Here is a 19,419-nt window from a genome sequence, read left to right on the forward strand (position 1 = left end):
ACCTTTCCCTTACCCTCCTGATATCACTATTCTCAATATTGGTCCTGAGTGGTTTATCAATCCTACATTTCCTGTGTTTCCAGTTCCTATCTGTACCAGAGTACATCCTCTGGTCTAGCCAGATTTGTAAGGTAGAATTGGGATCATGATAGTGGATGGAAGCATTAAAAAACTAGAGGAAAGTTTGTTTCATTACTGCCACACTGCACCCTAACTGGCTCGTCTCCTCCCCACGACTCTTCTGTAAGGGGATGTCCAGTTGCCTACCGATGGGCTTTAGGTCTCCACTCCATATTCCCCCTCATTCACAATGATATGATTTTTTTGTTCTTTGATGCCTGTTACCTGATCCTAGGAGCACCGAGGGTGATGTGCTTCTTCCATGTGGGCTTTGTTGCTTCTGAGCTAGATGGCTGCTTGCTAATCTTCGAGCCTTTAAGACCACTGATGCTACATCTTTTGATAGCAGGGCACCATCAGAGTTCTTCACCACATTTACTTATGCACTCGCTTTGTCTTCCGCAATCATGTTAGAAAGGTGGGTATCATAGAATGCCAGTTTAATAGAACAAACTGTTCTTGCATTGAGGGAGTGCTTGAGTGGAGGCCCAATGGCCATCTGTTATCTTAACACTAAACCTATAAATATAGGTAAATAAATGTATTTCCCCATCTAAATATATAAATATATTTACATAAGTATATGCCTGTATTTTGACGTCCTTTGCCTCCTAGTTCTTTCCTCTATTTCCTTTTACTTTCTTCTTGTCCCACTATCATGCTCAGCCTTCATTTGGGTTTCAGTAATTCCTCTCAGTTATATTTTTCTTGATCAAGCCCTACCAGGTCTCCTAAACCAGCTTCGCCATTGATTTTGGATCACTTATTGTTCCCTTGTCCCTGGGGTTGATAACACTTCCTTTCCCCGGCCTCCCCCTCTCCCATGTCCCTCCTAAACTGTAGGTCGGTTGTTTTCTCCTCTAATTGTTTATCCTGGCTATCTTATCTGGATAGACCTGCAGAGATAATAATATGCACACAAAATAAGACAGAGCAAAACGAAGCAACAAAAGAAAACAAAACAGCAATAGCAATAAAAACAACCAGTGACAGAAAGAAAGAAAGAAAAGCCTGTAAATAGTTCAAGGTCTGTTCATTGATCTTTAGGAGTTGTTTCTGGTTGGGTCAGATGGGGTGCCACGCCCTGGCCCCAAAGTCTGTTTTTTGGTATTCCCTGGGGACTTCATTGCTCTGCTCCCCTTGCTATTCTGCTGCATGCCCTAAGTGTTTTGCCTTGGTGCGGTGGGGTCAGATTGGGCACAATTCCCACACTGTGTCTCCAGTGTTGTCCCTGCAGCACTATGGGTCAGTGAGGGACAACGTGTCTCCTAGTGGGACCAGCCCTGTAGTCCTCTCTGTGCCTTGGCTGCTCTGAGCGGGAACATCATCCTCAAGGTTTGCTGGGCCAGGATGTGTTCTACTCTCTTTTCCTCTCCCTTCATTTGTTCCTGGGTGCTCTGATCAGATATGTCCGTCTCCCAGAGGGAATGATATGTTATATTTTTAAAATCCCAACCAAAAAGAAAAAAATGTAGATTTGCGATAGTCCAAAGCCATGGTTTACATTTAAAAAGAAAACGCCCAGAAAAGGAGGATAAGAATATTTGCACAATTCAAAGAATGTAGTCAATGTCACCCAATTGTGCATATAGAAACTGTTGAATTGCTATGTCACTGTGTACATTTTCAATGACAAAAATAAATACAGTCTATTATATCTTTAGAAAGACCTTAAAGGGAAGCCTGGATGCACTGTTTGTAGATTAAAAAACTCAAAATTGTAAAGTTATCAACTGTCTCCAATTTTACCTGGAGATTCAATGCAATCCAATCACAAAAAGTGTTATTGTGGAACTCAAAAATTAATCCTGAAATTTACATGAAAGCCTACAGAGCCAATAAGAGTCAAGACACCCAAAAGACCAGCAAAGAACATTAGCACTATCAAATATCTAGGCTTCATATAAACCTACAGTAATTGTTAGTGTACAGAACAGAGCATCAAAATAAATAAACAGATTAATAAAAACACATAGGACAGGTGTTGCTGTTTTGGGGTGCCATCAAGTCAGTTTCTATTCACATTGACCCCAAGCAGTAGAAATGACGCAGAGGATTTTATTGGCTGTGTTCTTTACGAAAACAGATTGCCAGATCTTTCTTCCTCTGAGCCAATCCCCCCTGCCCCCCGTTTGAGCTGCAAACCTTTTGGTTAGCATTCAGGCAAAATATCTTTGAAAATTCAACAGACGGCAGAGCTTGTAATGCACAGATGAGAAATAATGAGTTGTTTAAAATAAAATAACAAAGGACCCTAGACCAACTGGATATCTACATGTGGAGAGTAAAACTGGGCATCTTTCTTGTTACTCCATAAAAAAAATATGTCCACATGAATCACATACCTAAATGTACGGAGTTTAGCATCAATCTTTTAGAAGAAAATACAGACTATGTTAATGTCGCCAGGATAAGGACTTTTTAAGCACTATTAATCCCATTGACCAACAGGGGAAAAGACTGAGAAATTTTATCCAAGAATTTCCCTTCATTAAGAAACGCTGCTTAAAGAACATGAAAGTCAGTCACGATTGGAAGGAAATACTTGCAACATGTGTGATAGCTTAGGACTAGAATCCAGAACTTCACCACCACCCTGGTTGTACACTGGGTCAGTGCTCAGCTGCTCCCCAGCTGCTCCGTGGAAGAAAGATGAGGAGTCTGCTTCCGAACTGATTGCAGCCTTGGGAACCCTATGGGGTGACTCTACTCTATCCTACAGGCCCCCTATGAGTGAAATCAACTCAACACACACAACAAACCATATAGAACACAAAAAGGCATTCCCGTAAGTAAATAATAAGAAGAAAAATAAACACAGGATCTGAAAAATCATTAGGCCAACAAAGAAAAACAGAATAAACATACGAAAAGATGGTCCACCTTAAGAGCACGCATGGAAATGTAAATTAAAACGATAACGAAATACCATCTCAACCACCAGACTGATAAAAATCTCGAACTCTGACCGTATTGGGTATTGGCAAGAAAGTAGAACAACATATGTAAATGTCTATATGCCCCAACAAGCTGGAATTCCCTTGGAGGTGGTGCATTCAGAGCAGCTGGCATGGGGCTTATCAGGCAGAGAGGAGAAAAGAGGTATGAAGGGCAGCAGGCAGCTGAACAGTGCTGGACTGGATTCTCTACACGTTTAAGATGGAAATAAGTATGCAAATCGTCCGTTTGCCACCTTCACAAATACTCAACATTTTAAACGGCCCAGATTAAATCTTTACCTGATCTTTGTCAAAACAGCTTAACAGTAGAAGTGCGTTGTACATTTTCTCTGACACGTGCTGTAGATTTCTGTGGGCATCTTGTAAAAGTCAATTCCCTGAGAGTCACACTCCCTTCCCTTGTAAAAACTAGAGAGAACAAAAGCCAACCATGTGCACTCACTTAATGGAGTTCCGGAAGTGGTCTTCAGCTGGGTTTTTCACTGTACAACTGTTCAGGAGCCACAAGTCTGCGTCTGATGCCTTTTCTGTTTTAAAAAGAAAAAAGAGAATTCAAAAAAAACCCCAAAATTACTACCTTTAGCCACTCAAAAATATCCAAGTGCTTAACCGGGTGGCCTTGGGACTTTAATAACTGCTAGGAGCTTGAGGGGAGGTGGCGAAGGGAGTCCCTCAGGCAATTAGAGTACTGACATCTGAACTATGGGGAAGAAACTTTGGAAATAAGTATAAAAATGTCTAACATAGGCCATATTTTTTAGTGTTCAATATAAAAAGTGTTTTCAGGGATATGTGTGAACAGAGCACACGGGAGCAAATGAAGGGGAAGAAAGAAAGAGTGGAGCACATCCTGGCCCACCAAGCTTTGACAACAATATTGCTATTCAGAGCAGCCAATCCACAGAGAAGATCATATGGCCGGACCCACTGTGAGACACTACATCCCTCACTGACCCATAGCCCCACAGGGAGACAAAGTGTTGGAATTGCGCCTGATGTGATCCCACCACACCGAGGAAAACACTAAGGGCGTGCAACAGAACAGCAAGGGGAACAGAGCAACAAAGTCCCCAGGGATTACCAAAAATTGACCTTGGGGCCAGGGCTCAGTGCCCATGAGACTCGACCAGAAAACACTCCTGAAGGCCAACAAACAGTCCTTGAACTAACTAGATGCTTATCTTTCTTGTTGATGTTGTATTGTGTTTTGTTTTGTCATTGGCTTTTTATTGTTGTTGTTGTTTTGTTTTCTTTAGTTGCTTGGTTTTGCTCTTGTTTTGTGCATGTTATTATCTCTGCACGTCTGTCTACATAAGAGAGGCTTGAAGAACGATCTGGAGTAGAAAACTATGGGACCAACAGTTCCGGGAGGACATGGGAGATGGGGAGGTGGGGGGAAAGGAAGTGGTGTTAACAAACCCAGGGACAAGGGAACAACAAGTGATCCAAATTGCTAGTGAGGAGAGTGTAGGAGGCCTAGTAGGGTGTGATCAAGGGCAATGTATAGGAGAGGAATTACTGAAAACCAAATGAGGCTGAGCATGATAGTGGGACAAGAGGAAAGTAAAAGGAAATAGAGGAAAGAACTAGGAGGCAATGGGCATTTATAGAGGTCTAAATACAGGCATGTACATATGTAAACATATTTATATATGAGGATGAGGAAATTGATTTATGTGCATATATTTATAGGTTTAGTATTACGGTAGTAGATGGACATTGGGCCTCCACTCAAGTACCCCCTCAATGCAAGAATACTTTGCTCTATTAAACTAGCATTCCATGATGTTCACCTTCCCAACACGATCGCTGAAGACAAAGCGGGTATATAAGCAAATGTGGTGAAGAAAGCTGATGGTGTCCAACTATCAAAAGATATAGCATCTGGGGTCTTAAAGGCTCAAAGGTAAACAAGTGGCCATCTAGCTCAGAAACAACAAAGCCCGCATGGAAGAAGCACACCAGCCTGTGTGATCACGAGGGGTCAAAGGGATCAGGTATCAGTCATCAACGAACAAAAAAATCAAACCATTGTGAATGAGAAGGAATGCGGGTGGGGAACCAAAGCCCAACTGTAGGGAACTGGACATCCACTTACAGAAGGTTCGCGGGAAGGAGATGAGCCAGTCATGGTGCAGGGTAGCAATGATGAAACATACAACTTTCTTCTAGTTCCCAAATGCTTCCTCCCCACCCACTATCATGATCCCAATTCTACCTTACAAATCTGGCTAGATCAGAGGATGTACACTGGTACAGATAGGAACTTGAAACACAAGGAATCCAGGACAGATGATCCCTTCAGAACCAGTGATAAGAGTGGTGATACGGAGAGGGTAAAGGGAAGGTGGGTTAGAAAGGGGAACCGATTATAAGGATCTACCTATAACCTCCTCCCTGGGGGAAGGACAACAGAAAAGTGGGTGAAGGGAAACATCGGACAGTGTAAGATTTGACAAAATAATAATTTATAAATTATCAAGGGTTCATGAGGGATGAGGGAGCAGGGAAGGAGGGAGGAAAATGAGGAGCTGATGCCAGGGGCTTACGTGGAAAGCAAATGTTTTGAGAATGATGAGGGTAACCAATGTACAAATGTGCTTTATACAATTGATGTATGTATGGATGGTGATAAGATTTGTATGAGCCCCAATAAAATGATTTAAAAAAGAAAGAAAATATTTAGAAAATGATGATGGCAACAAATGTACAAATGTGCTTGATACAATGGATGGACGGGCTGTGATAAGAGAGCTGTACAAATCCCCCTATAAAATGATTTGTTGAAAAGTATATATACATAAAAAGTGTTTTATTTTTATTATTTGAAAATACTATTGAGTAACGTTCAAAAACCAAAGTGAAGCCAGATGAATCTTATGTGTACATATAAAGTTCATTCACCCTTATAGATTCTGTGCTCATGGATTTCAGGCCTGGATATTTCAGGAGGCTCCAGTTTGAGGAGTTATGAGGAACATGATTCGTCTGCTTTGGAAAAGTTAGTGACTTGTCCTAGGGTGAGCTTTGCGGCCCTCTTGCCAATTTGATTAAATATTGTTTCAGACGCATTGGCCAAGTGCCAAATAGCCCAAACTGATCACTGTCATTAAAAGGTTAGTGGCCAAATATACTTACTGCTTTAACAAGAGGAGTTCCCTAAACAAAGTGCCGCCCTCTGGCACATGCGGTGAAAGGAAGGGCACACTGACAACTGCACTGCCTCCAGTCTGTAAGGACGAATGGGGCCTAGGCAGAAAGGCAGATGCCTGAGTGTGCGCTGTCGACCTGCACACGGAGCTTTTCAATGAGTGTGCTAGGGCAGGGGGGTGAGCTTGTCACAGCTTCCAACAACTTGGTGCAAAATCCCTGACCCCCACGTCAGGGATTTTACTAAATAAAAACCGTGAGTCAGCCTACAAGAGGAAGGATCAAATAGTTCTTGCAACAATAAAAGGTAAAAGATAATGCTAGTATGAGGCTACTTCCACATCACCTGCCAACCACCAGTCTATCGTTCCACCCAGCATCCTTTCATGTAGCATCGCTTTGATTATGTCACTACCCTGGTCAAACTAAGAAAAGATGAGTATTCACTGTACTTCCCCATCACTTACTACAGTGTCTGGTACACATGAGATGGGAAACATTTACTGAAAGAATGCTGCACTGTGAAAGATTAAATAATACTATGAGTAAAGAATTATGCAGATACGACTGAAAATACATGGCTCTCTGTTCACTAATAATTAAAAATGAATCGCAATTTTGGTTGGTTGGTTGGTTGCTTGGTTGGCTGGCTGGCTGGTTGCTTGGTTGGTTGGTTGGTTGGTTGGTTGGTTGGTTGGTTGGTTGGTTGGTTGGTTGGTTGGCTGGCTGGCTGGCTGGTTGGTTGGTTGGTTGCAACAAACTAAAGAACAGATCTAAGCCAGGAACTAACCTTGTATGTTGCCTTACTCTTCTACTCTGTCACCTTCAGGGTAATTAACTCAGTTCAGACCAGTAGCCACCCAATAACGGAGTAGAACTCATTGAGTTGGTTCAGACTGGTAGCCATCCTACAGGACAGAGTAGAACTGCCCCTGTGAGTTTCTGAGACGAGAACTAGGAAAAGAAAGCCTTGTCTTTCTCTCAGGGTGATTTTGAACTGCTGATCTTAGAGTTAGCAGTCCAGATTGTAACCCACTCTGCCACCAGGTCTCCTTCTTCAAGGTATGTGTACAGAGCAATAAAGATACTGTATTACCATTGCAAGTAGGAAGGAGAAAATGTCACTAATCATTCTTTCTTTTAGTGGAAGTCTTTATTGTAAAGAGCTGAAAAATACTTACAGAGGCTTCCATGAGTTCTTTCTACTTTGGGTCTCCCTAAGTAGAAAGTCTCCTTTCTGTTAGATTTCTAAACTCCCTGTTTATATGTATTCTCCTTCCACGGCATTTTTAGAAACACTAGCCCCTGATTGGGAGGCGGCCTATTTTTACCTCTATTTCTAGAGAGGGAAGTCTCTCTTACTCTCTGGAGAGTGAGGGAAAGAATAATGTGTATGACGGGGAAAGGGGGGTATGATATTTCAGAACCTGAAATTAGGCAACAGTTATTAGACAACGCTAAAAGATGCGGCCCGCTCTCCAGCAATAAACAAGGGCATCAGCAATTCTACTCTGCCTAGAATTTTCTCAAGATTAGAATGTGTTAATTTTCAAAATAAGATAAAAACTGTACTCAGTGATTCAGTAACTGTGATCAGCAGGAATCCAATGAACATACCCAAATGTCATGGGATTACACCGCTTTTCGTTCACCCTACCCCAGCTAGAGAGAGAGATGTCCCCGGGCCAGTGAACACACGAGTTTCTTTCTCATTATCTGCACTCAGTTTTGTGTTGGTGCGCCTTACTTAATATTGTTAAAACACAGTTCTAGCTATAGACATAAAGGAGCCAGACAACAACCAGAACACAAGGAGAAATGACTCTGTGCCAAGCTCTGTTCTAGGTACTAAGAATATGACTGGGGCCGGGAGGAGTGGGGTGCTATCAACCCTCAAAGAGTTGACAAGGAAGGAAGCAGGGAAATGGGCATGAGAGTTTCAGTTACTCGGCAAGGATCAGAAGATGATAAACCAGGGTAAAGTAGCAGCACCTAATCGGAAGCCTGCTCTATCAAGGATGAGCAAATAAATCTCTGGGAGGAAAAATGCAAAGACAAAATTTCAAATTCTCATGGAATCTATACACTCTGGGGTTGAGGAGGCTGGATGAATCCCCAAAGTTATTTCCCTGATAATAATCTTTAGCTCTTAATCCAAAAAGGATCCCCTGAAGTCTTCTTAAAGTCAAACAGTATTATGCTTCTAAAGCCTACATTTTTATTTATTTGTTTTTCGCAGGTAAAAATTTCTTTTTCCCATTTTAATCCACACCAGTCTCCCTCTGGGCTATTGCCCGGGTGGCATGTAGGTCCCATTCTCAAGAACACAGCACAAGGTCTGTCTTTCAAGATCTATGGGTTCAGATTCACACAGCAACTCGAAAGGTTGGATAGGAACCTTAGGGGGAGATGAGCTTATGCTAATGAGAAGAATCCCTGGGGAAAGATGGGTGGGAACGGCTGGACAAGTGGAAGAATGCAATCAGTGTGCTGAAATGCCCATTTAGGAACTAGAACTGGTGTGTGTTTCTGCTGTGTGTTTCTCTACAGTGACAAGAAGTGACGGGAAGGAATCTTCCGTGCAAACACAGGCCAGGAAAGAGGAGTCAATGTGAAGATGTCATAAAAAGCTGTGAAACAGGACTGGGTCATGTTCTAGCGAGGGAGAAGACGGGAAGAGGCACAGGGAAGAAGGCCAGAGAATAGGCAGGAACCAGGTCATGTTGACTTTGATTCTGGGTGTGATGAGGGGTCACCACTGGATTTCAAATGTAAGTGGATTTCTACTTCATGAAGCCTATTCTGGAAGCTCTATGAAGAAAAGATTGTAAAAAAGTAAAGGGAAAGAAAAGAAAGTCAAGGACAGCAGACCACTGGGAAGCTGGTGGCATCCGTCTAAGACTAACTGAATGACGAGACGGTAACCTGGGTTGGAGTGACAGCAATAGCAAGAGGGACACATGGATGGGGAGAGATCTGAAAGGCAGAGCCGTGAGAACTCAGTAATAAATAGGAAAGGGTCACACCAAATCCAAGAGGATTCCTAAGTGCCTTGGAAGGATTTGGGCATAGCTGTGTGTTGGTATTCTTTTGGGGAATTGGGAATTCATCATTTTGCTTTGGCCGTATTATGTTTGGGATTGCATATCAAAATTCTAACTGGAAATACTGACCAGGTATGTAGAGATATGAAATGAGGGCTAAAGGGAGTCTTTCAAGCTAAGAGATAAAAATGGGAAAATCAAGTATCCATGGGAGATATCTGAAGTTAAAGAAATTGATGCACCCACATGAGAAAAAGAGAGAAAAGTTGAAGGAAAAAAAAAAGCCAATAGGTCCTTCAAAGGTTTATGGAGAAGGTATGATGAGAAAGGAATACTGGAAAATGGCAGCCAGTAGTAAAAACTAGGGAGCCCAGCTTCCCAGAAATCCAAAGAATCGTGTTTGCATAGATAGGGAGTAATCAATATGGCAAATGCTAAGAGTTTAAAGAGCTATCTGTATAAATGTTAGTGCGGTTAACGAAAGGATACCTTGATCCCCATAGTCTCTTGTCTGTTATCCTTTCTCTATTTTGAATATTTGCTCGCTTGCTCCGTATCAACTCCCATTGACCCCGCAAAAGTTTCTCTGTACTGAGGAACGAAAACAAGCCCTCCACAAAAAGAGGAGAAGCACTGGGTGAGGCTGTTTGCCAATCAAGAAGGCTGGTGCATTTGGTTTTGTCCCTAAGGAGCACACCCTAGCCCCAAAGTTGCCATCAGCAACAAACACCATCAGCTCCACAACAGCTCTTCAAGTGGGAGGGGGAGGGGGAGGGGGAGGCTGGCGTTAATGTCCTTTCCATTTTCAGATATATTCTAACTGCAAACATTAACACGGGAGTGGGCAGATGAGAAGGAAAAAGTGTGTGTAGCACATCTACCTTGTAGTGGTAGTGTTTGAAATAAGCAACAAATACCAGATCTGTCTTTCCAGCATTTCATCACCCCAAATAAAATAAATTTATAAACAACACCACTTGCAGGTCATTTGGTTATTAGCTGAAATAGCTACCAAGAGAAGATGTCCTGCCTTACCCACAGCATTGACAACAGGTTCCCTGGCACGTTCAAAGGAGAAGAGGCTTTGGAGAAAGGTCCTTCGGGAAAAGAATAAGCAGATGGACAAGAAGGGGTCATGTAAGGAAAGGGTCATATGAAGGCACCATGCTTGGTGAGGCACAGGGAGAACCTTAAAAAGACTCCATCCTACTTGAACTACACGGCCTAGACCACTGATAATACCTGCCAATGCCAGAGATGGGGGACCCAGACTGCTTTGGAAGCCTGGAAATTTCATCTGGTCAGATTCTAGATCCCAAATTTGAGTTATTTACAGCCTCTCCCTACTACGACCACCGGGACTGCTGCACTGAAAGCACTCTGCACCTCTCATTCTGTATTTTTCAAAGATTACACATGGAATCAAGTCCAAATGAACGGGGATTGCTGACGCAAAGGTAACTTCTCTATACACTGCTGCATGCCCCTCCCAGGGGGGTCTGCCATTCCATGTTCCCAAGAGTGGTTCAAGGGAACATCTATTTACTTAACAACAGTCTCGCCAATCCCTGAACCTTGGACCAGTCAGATTAGAAATGGGCTTTCCGTGAGGTTTCAATGCACACTTGTCTTATCAGTGAGGTCAGCATCTTTTCCTATGCGTAAGAGTCATTTACACTTATTTTTAGTTTCGCTTCTGGTCATTTTGATACATAGTCAAGTGTGTCTGTAATCTCAAATTTTAATATACTTACACATAAACACACACCGATAGGATAAGAATTTTTGTCTCTGATAAACATATTTTATCATTTATTCATACTTTTTTATTTTCTAAAACGGTAGGAAAAATCAAATGTATCAATCTTGTATTGTTTATGAAATTGAGTTATAATCAGAAAGTTTCCTCTAGTCACAAATTATGATGGGATTTATTCAGTTTTGCTTCTAATCCTTAACTATATCTCATATATCTCTAATTTATTGAGAATTTACCCTTAAATCCTAGTGATATGACTTAATTCTTAAAATGCAAAATGAAACAAGGTCCTACATCCTCCTGTCAAACTGGGCGATATTAGAAAGTGTGAGACGATCTGATGCTGGCAAAGAAAACCTCTCTACCACAGAGCTGCTTACAACTCTCAGTAACTGCATAGGGTAGAGTAGAACTGCTCTTGGGGATTTGGGGAATGTACACGCTTCCAGGAGCAAACAGCCTCGTCGTTTTCCTGCAGAGCAGTTTCTGGATTGGAACTGCTCACCTTCTGACTTTTCAGTTAGCAACCCAACACTGAACCCACTGTCATCGGGATTCTGAAGAAATGGAGAAATCCGCAACTTGTAACTCTGACCACAGCAACTCTAAATGGACAAATAAATGTCTCTGAAGGCAACTTGGGAACGACGCTGCTTTGTGTGCCACCGAGTGGACGCTGACTGAAAACAGTCCTGTAGGACGGGGGCAAGAGTCACAAAGCATTTGCAACGCTGCAATGTGAAACTTAGACGTCGACTAAGGCAGACCAACGAAAAAGCGGCATGTTTAAACGATGGTGTTGGTGAAGAATATTGAAAGCATCATGGACTGCCAAATGGAGCCCTGGTGGTGTAAAGGTTACACGTTGGGCTGCTACCCTTATGATCAGCAGTTCAAAACCAGCAGCAGCTCTGCAGGAGAAAGACTGGGCTGAACAATGGCAGCCTCAAAAACCCCACATGGGGTCGCTATGAGCCAGCATTGAATTGAGAGCAGGGAGTCAGGTCTGCCAAAAGAGCAACTGTCTTGGAAGAAGTACAACCAGAACGCTCCAGAAGCAAGGAGGCCCGGGCAGTCATGTGATCAGGAAAGACCAGTCCTGAGAGAAAAACATCACGTTTGCTAAAGTGACGGAGCGGTGAAAAAGAGGACGACCCTCAGCAAGATGAAGTGACACAGTGGCTGCAGCAAAGGGCTCAAACAGGAGAACACCCATGGGGCCGGTCCAGGACCGGGTGAGGGTTGGTTCTGCTGTACAGAAGAGTGCTAGTTGGCACCCCTCCAGCACCGACGGCAATGGCAGTGTTCACAGGAGCAGGGCTCCAGGCTGCTTCTGCAACGAGGCTGCTGGTGGATGTGAAGAGCGGACCTTTGGGCTGGCGGCCCGGTGCCTAACCACTGCATGACCAAAGCTCCTCAATGCTTCAAGCATTTCACCGCTAGTCACAGGTCGGTAGTTTGAATCTAGCAATGCCTTTCAGATAAAGATAGGACAGTCTGCTTCCAACCCACTGTGGAAACCCAAACCAGATGCGGCAGTTCTACTGTGGGGTTACTATGAGTCAGAATGCACTCACCAACGATGGGTTTGGCTATGGTTTATCAAAAATATCAATGCTACATCACCATGCATCCTACATGCATGTACAAGTACTCATACACAAATATAAATGTTAAAGTTATCTTTGATGTTTGACAGAGAAAAACACAAGGTAGAAGACTGGTACATTCACTTCAAGAAGCTTGGGTAAGCAGACTTCGGACCTATAAAATACCATGAAGCTTTTAATAAGTAAATAACTCAGTCTGTAAACCAAACTCACTGCCATCGAGTCAATTACGACTCAGAGTGACCTTAGGACAGGGTTAGCACCGTCTGTGGATTTCTGAGACTGTCACAGCTGATGGGGTATAAAGCTCCGTCTGACTCTGTAGGCACAGGGAGTGGTCTGGAACTGCTGACACTGAGGACCACAGTCCAATGCCTAACCACTACCCCACCAGGTTATATCATCAGTGGACATAAGGCAGGTACACAAGTGTATGTTTAGTACCTCAGCTGGGTTTTTAAAAAAAGAAAATGGGGGAAAAAAATATATGAAAGGGTCGTTCAACTCCCCAAGGGGTCGTGACCCCTAGGTTGAGAGCCGCTGCTCTGTAAGCAAGCGTTGGTTCCATGGAAGTAAGATGAAGGTTCAGCTGTCCCTCAACACTACCCACGGCCATGGCTTATGCTCTTTCTCTGTTTGTTTTCATAAATGAACACAGGCACTCCCTACATACCTTTTCAAATTCAAATTCTGAAGAGGGACACATTAATATTTAATTTATATCCATCTGTGTTTATTGAACTTTTAAATGCATGTATTGCTTTCCTTAATTAAAGACTTTTTTATTGTTGGTGTTGCTGTGGTCGTTCTGTTTCCTGTTGCAGAAAGCTTAGAATTACTAGCTGTCTTCCCTTTTAAAGTAAGAACACAATGATTTTCCTGCTTTGACCCACCAAGAATATAGTGACTCCATGCATCTTTTCTAAGGGAATTCTCCCCACAGCTGAAAGCTTTGTATTCTCTGAACCAAGAACACAGTCAAGGGCAAACCATCCACTTTGAGTGTGTGGACACAGCAGAAAAATATTTGTTTTACCCAAAAAGCATTTACGTTGCCAAACTCTTCCAATGGATACACCCGGTAAGTTGTTGTTAAATCTGAAGGAATCAAAAGCTACTTGGTAAGAAGGCCAGCTGTGGAGTATACACTTGTGGAGTATACATTCTGTGTCCGGCACTTCTTTGGGTCACGCTCCTCACGAGTCTCTGAGGTTGGTTCTATGTGATGCTCATTTCACAGAAGAGGAGTTGGTGGCTGAGAGAAATAAGCAGGGGCCTAAAAACACACAGTTCGAAGCTGGGCCGGGATGCAAAAGGCAGACACCCCGAACTCCTGAGCATTCCGACAGGCAGAGAAACATGCCTCTTTAGGAGCTATTTGCCTCTTGATTGAGAACAATAGAGGCACTATCTGAAATCAAAATCAAGACACAGCAGATAAATCGACCCGAAAATCTGCCGAAACACCTAATTTTACCACAAAAACTGCATTAAAAATGTGCTGAAACCCTCGGCTTTTACTCGAGTATATACGTGATTACATAAGACCTCAAGGATGCTTCATTGTTTTTCCAAGAAAACTATGAATCAGGCATCCGAGATAGCTGTGGTGCTGTCCTTGAACTTGCTTGCTCTTGGCCATCCATCACCGGGGGAGCTGTAGAGATACGGGATCATGAACCTGGATCACCATTGCTGATCTGTCACTCAGCCAGCAGGCCTGCTGCCCCTCCCTCCCCTCACTCAGGAGGACAAAACGCTGGTCTTACGACGTTGTTCCATTTGAGAGTCCACCGAGAGGGAGCAACATCCAATGACACAATGAGTCTATTGATGATTTCCAGGAAGAAGAAGAAGGCTGATGTACAAATGAAAATTTACTAAAAGCCAGATAAAAGGGGGTGAGAGAGGCCTGCTTGGTTTAGCTCTAACAGCATTTTTGGAGAGTCTCTCTAGCACTAAACTCTGGAAAACCAAGTCCAAACAGTCTAAATGTCCATGACGTGCAACCGGAGCCTGGGCGCTGAGTTGCACAATCCCAAGCACAGTGCATCTACTAACCATGGAAGAGCACAGAGTGAGCTCTAGCGAGAGGAAGTAAGAGCATCCCTGTGGTACGTGTTGGATAATAACTTATTAATGCCTGTAATAGACAAGCGGAAACACATACACACACACATTCTTGCTTGTGAACTAATTTTCCCCCCTCAATTCATTTCTTGTCCTTCATATGACCTCTGCCGTGAACAGCATGGAATAATCATGGTGTCTGACCCTGTTTTCTAAGAGTAAGAAAGAGACCCACAAGAAAATACTGCTCCTTTCGCTAAGGTTGGAGCAGTGGGAAAGGGGAGGGAAGGTAAGGAGCGAGAGCAAGAAGGGGGAAGAGGTAAACAGAAATGAAAGGGATGCCAACAGATGGACAATCCCCAGGCTGAAACAGAGCGAGAATTGGCTCTTGACTGTGTACCGTTGGTGATTACATGGTGTGCTGTGAGTGACGCTGAACATACCCACTCCTAAGGGAAAGCATTTATTCTTGGATATGACTCTCACAATGAGGCTGTTCTTACAAACAGTCCTGTGAGCCCTTCACAGAATGAAGATGACGAAACCAGAGGTCAACTTGAACTCTGTTTACTTGATGAAGAAAAAGGAAGTTTTTTTTCCTTTTAAATGAGACGTAATAGCTGGAAATGCTCTACCAAGAACTCCTGAAAAGTCATCACACAGCTAAGTAAGCCTGGCCATCATCAAAATCAAAGCGCAAGACGGGTCTTTTACTGATGGTGTAGAAAAGAGCAATGGTGTAGAGCCCCAGTCTTCATGCCCAATCGAATGGCTGTTGATCCTGGCAGACAATTACTTCAGAAGTTACTGCATCTAGGGATGCCCTAAACCAGCGAGCTATTCCTATGGGCTAAACCAAGTGCCTAAACTGAGAGCCAATGTACATACAGAATGGATTTCACAAGGCACTTCATGATCTACCCAGAGCTACTGCCCACTTCACCCTTGTGCACCCTGCGTTCTTGCCATACTGCCCCTTTGAGGTCCTCAAAAATTGAGAAGACCAAAACCCAACAGAAAGAAAATAAAAAGGTGGTGGTGGGGGCAGGGGGGTGTGTACAAAATATCCAAACTCTGTGCCATTTAGTTGATGCCAAGTCAGAGCAACCCTATAGGATAAGGTAGCCCTTGTGATTTTCTGAGACTGTGACTCTTTATAAGAATAGACAACTCTTAACAAATGTGCATGACACAATGGGTGTGTGTATGGATTGTGATAAGAGTTGTATGAGCCCCCAATAAAATGATAAGAGGAGGAAGAGGAAGAAGAAGAAGAAGAATCAACAGCCCTGTCTTTCTCCTACAGAAATGCTGCCCTGCCAATTAGTAGCCCAGTGTGTAACCACGACAAATGGCTCCTGAACCTACCAAAAGATGTCCAACCCTATTCTTAAAAATACAAATGAAAGTAACACTGCACAATGCCCCTTTTCACATATCATCTGACCAGGCTGAGAATTTGTGCTGACGCAGGCAGGAGTGTGAAGAGGAGCCACACCCCCCATGGACACAATTGACAGTGCCTGCCACTGGCGAGGCAGGAGTAGAAGTTGCAGCTGCTATCCCCAAGGCACCTCAGAGGAAAGGGCTGGCAATCTGCTCCTGACAGGGCCGTCACTAGCCAGGAAAACAAACTATTCTGGGGTTTTTTAATAGAGAAAATTCAAGTAGAAATGTGGTGATACAGGTAACAACAGAGCCAAGATACTAAACGAACGGAAGCAACTCCAAGATAACAAACAGCAAGAGGTCACTAAGTGGCCTGCCTATGGGCTAGAAGAGTGCTTCCCAACATGGGAGATATCTCCCCCTAGTGGGAGAGAGTGGAGGACATCCAGGAGGCTTCAAAAGCAGATGCCTACACTTTATCCTGGAGGATGGGCTATCGTACAGAAGGTTTTGGGTCAGTAGGCCAAATAAATTTGGGACCCTCTGGCTTGAGGGGCCTGGTGGACGAAGTTGTACTGTAAGATCCCAGATGCTGGCAACATGTAGCTGAAGCTCGAGGAATGTTGGGAGCCAACCCACTCCAAGCGGGAGCAGGAAGGACAAAATGAAGAGCTGTGCGCTGGGACCCACAGAATTGAAACTGCCAAATCCTGGGACAGCAACCAAAAAACAAACTCACTACAAGAGAGTCTTTTCTCACTCATACTGACCCCAGAGGAAAGGGTGGAGCTGCCCCTGTGGGTTTCTAAGCCTTTATGGGAGTAGAAAGCCCCATCTTATTCCTCAGCAATGGTTTCAAACTTCGGACCTTGCAGTTAGCAGTCTAGCATGTTATCCACTACGCCAACGTCCCTTTCCTGGAATATCACTCAGAACAAATTCAGAGGGAGGAAGTAAGCCTACCTCCTCCCAACTCCCACCCTCCAGTCTTCTGTCACTACCCACAGGAGCTAAAAGGGACAAAACCCTGCTGAATGCAGAAGCACAGCAGCCTGTGTGACCACAAGCTGTTGAAGGGATCAGGTATCAGGCATCAAAGAACAAAAAATCATATTGTAGATGTGAGTGAGTGCAGAGTGGAGACGCAAAGCCCATCGGTAGGCAACTGGACACCCCCTTACAGAAGGGTTGTGGAGAAGAGATGAGCCAGTCAGGGTGCAGGGTAGCAACAATGAAACAGATAATTTTCCTCTAGTTCCTAAATGCTTCCTTCCGCACCCCCCCCCCCTGCCCCAATCAGGATCCCAATTCTACCTTACAAACCTGGCTAGACCAGAGGATGTGCCCTGGTACAGATAGGAACTGGAAACAGGGAATCCAGGACAGATGACCCCTTCAGGACCAGTGGTGAGAGTGGCAATGCCTGGACGGTGGAGGGAATGTGGGGTGGAAAGGGGTATAGCCTCCTCCCTGGGGGATGACCGGCAGAGAAGAGGGCAGGGAGAGACGTCGGACAGTGTAACATATGATAAAATAATAATAATTTATAAATTATGAAAGGTTCATGAGGGAAGGGGAAGTGGGGAGGGAGGGGGGAAATGAGGAGCCGATATTAAGGGCTCAAGTAGAAGGCAAATGTTTTGAGAATGATGATGACAACAAATGTGCAAATGTGCCTGACACAATGGATGGATTGTGATAAGAATTGTATGAGCCCCCAATAAAATGATTTTTTTTTTAAAGGAGAATGGAGAAAGCCAGGGGATTTGATCTGAGAACAGCACATACAACACCTCACGTCTTCACTATCCAAAGTAAGTGATCAATCTACCTAAGGCTGATGCCAGAAGCTGTAGTCATGCCTTTTTCTTTTATCATCCCCCAACCCCCAGCAAATCCAACAACTCCCAGCGGATTTTAGGTCCAAAGAGAGGAGCAGCACATCTGTTGTTCATCTCTACGACAAGACGTCACCCTTCACCTAGCCTCCTGTAGTAATGCCCAGTGCCTTGATGGTTGTTCTAAGTCAACGTAGAAGACTGCCAACCAACCAGAAAAAAGCGCCAGGGGTTTTGTTTTAGTGCTCAGGAATAATCAATTCAGAGGGAAACTTAAAACCGGGGGAATACAGCACTCTCAACACCCGACAGCGAGGGAGCTTTAGCTATAATATTTTCAGCCGGGAGAAAATCAGTGATAATTGGGAATTTACCATACACACACAAAATAATTAAGCCTACAATTATAACCTTAAATTCCTGTTTGTCACAGAAACTTTCCTTTCTAATTCAAATATTTTCAAAGTGATATACTTAAAAAAAAGTTGTATTTATCCAAGGACTAATTATAACAACCAAGAAAAACTACACCCTAAATTTTTTTCCAAAACACCTGGTTTTCATTCAGGTTCCGTCCCACCCTCGATGGTTTAGCACAAACAAGTAACTGACGTCGTCTGTTCAGCTGGGATATTTCCAGGATCAGCACCAACTCTTGAGTCCAAAACATATCCTTGAAAGGAAGTTTAGATTATGCAGAATATTAGAATTCGCTCATGCCAGAGCCATCTCTAGATTTTGACCCAGTGAATTTACTGAGCCAAAACAATGTTCAATTTGGTGATCAATAAGAAATACTCATAAGGGATTGTCAAAGCAATAGATGCAGATCAGAAACAAAGCTATGGACTAGACTTAGGGTCACTAGTCTCCAAGTAAGAAGGGGCATAGCATCAAATGTCCAATGCAGGAACTGAAGAGTGAAGCCATGTAAAGGTTGGGTGCCATTCTGATTTATCAGTGCCTATGCCATGGGGCATAGTGGGTTACTCTTGGGTTTGCTAACCACAAGATCAGCAGTTCAAATCCACCAGCTGCTCCACGGGAAAAGAGGAGGCTTTCTACACCCGTAAGCAGTTACTCTCTCAGAAACCCATAGGGCCAGTTATTCCCTGTCCTATAGGGTTGCTATGAGTTAGAATCGACTTGATAGCAGTGCCTTTGGTTTTGCTTGATGTAGTGAATTACCTTGGGCTATAAACCATCAGGTCAGCAGTTCGAAACCACCAGTCAGAATAGAACCCATGGCAGTGACTATGATTTGGGAGTTTTCGTACCATAGCAATTTTAACGTATTTTTGAGATAACACTCCTGGAGAGAAACAGAATGAGGCAGTCAGAGATTCATAGAACTCTGTGACACAAAATGATTGTATCAAGCTTTCTAAAATCCCAGATAAGATTTCCTAATTTGAAATGAAGAGTAGGAATTATGAATATTGCCACAACGTACGCTTTGGGAAAAGAGGAATATTAGGA

The 19,419-nt window shown here is 43.5% G+C and overlaps 1 protein-coding gene across 2 annotated transcripts in view; it reads right to left on the reverse strand.

Annotated features, from left to right (window-relative positions):
* The window catches only part of CDKAL1 (CDKAL1 threonylcarbamoyladenosine tRNA methylthiotransferase), a 770,441-nt gene that overhangs the window by 641,475 nt on the left and 109,547 nt on the right, over positions 1-19,419 (reverse strand). For both annotated transcript variants that reach the window (XM_075533360.1, XM_075533370.1), the window contains exon 5: positions 3,523-3,607. In XM_075533360.1, coding sequence (XP_075389475.1) covers positions 3,523-3,607 — 85 coding nt within the window. The remainder of the gene's footprint in view (positions 1-3,522; positions 3,608-19,419) is intronic.

Source organism: Tenrec ecaudatus, chromosome 1 (assembly GCF_050624435.1).
Source record: "Tenrec ecaudatus isolate mTenEca1 chromosome 1, mTenEca1.hap1, whole genome shotgun sequence".
In the NCBI taxonomy this organism is placed as follows: Eukaryota; Metazoa; Chordata; class Mammalia; order Afrosoricida; family Tenrecidae; genus Tenrec; species Tenrec ecaudatus.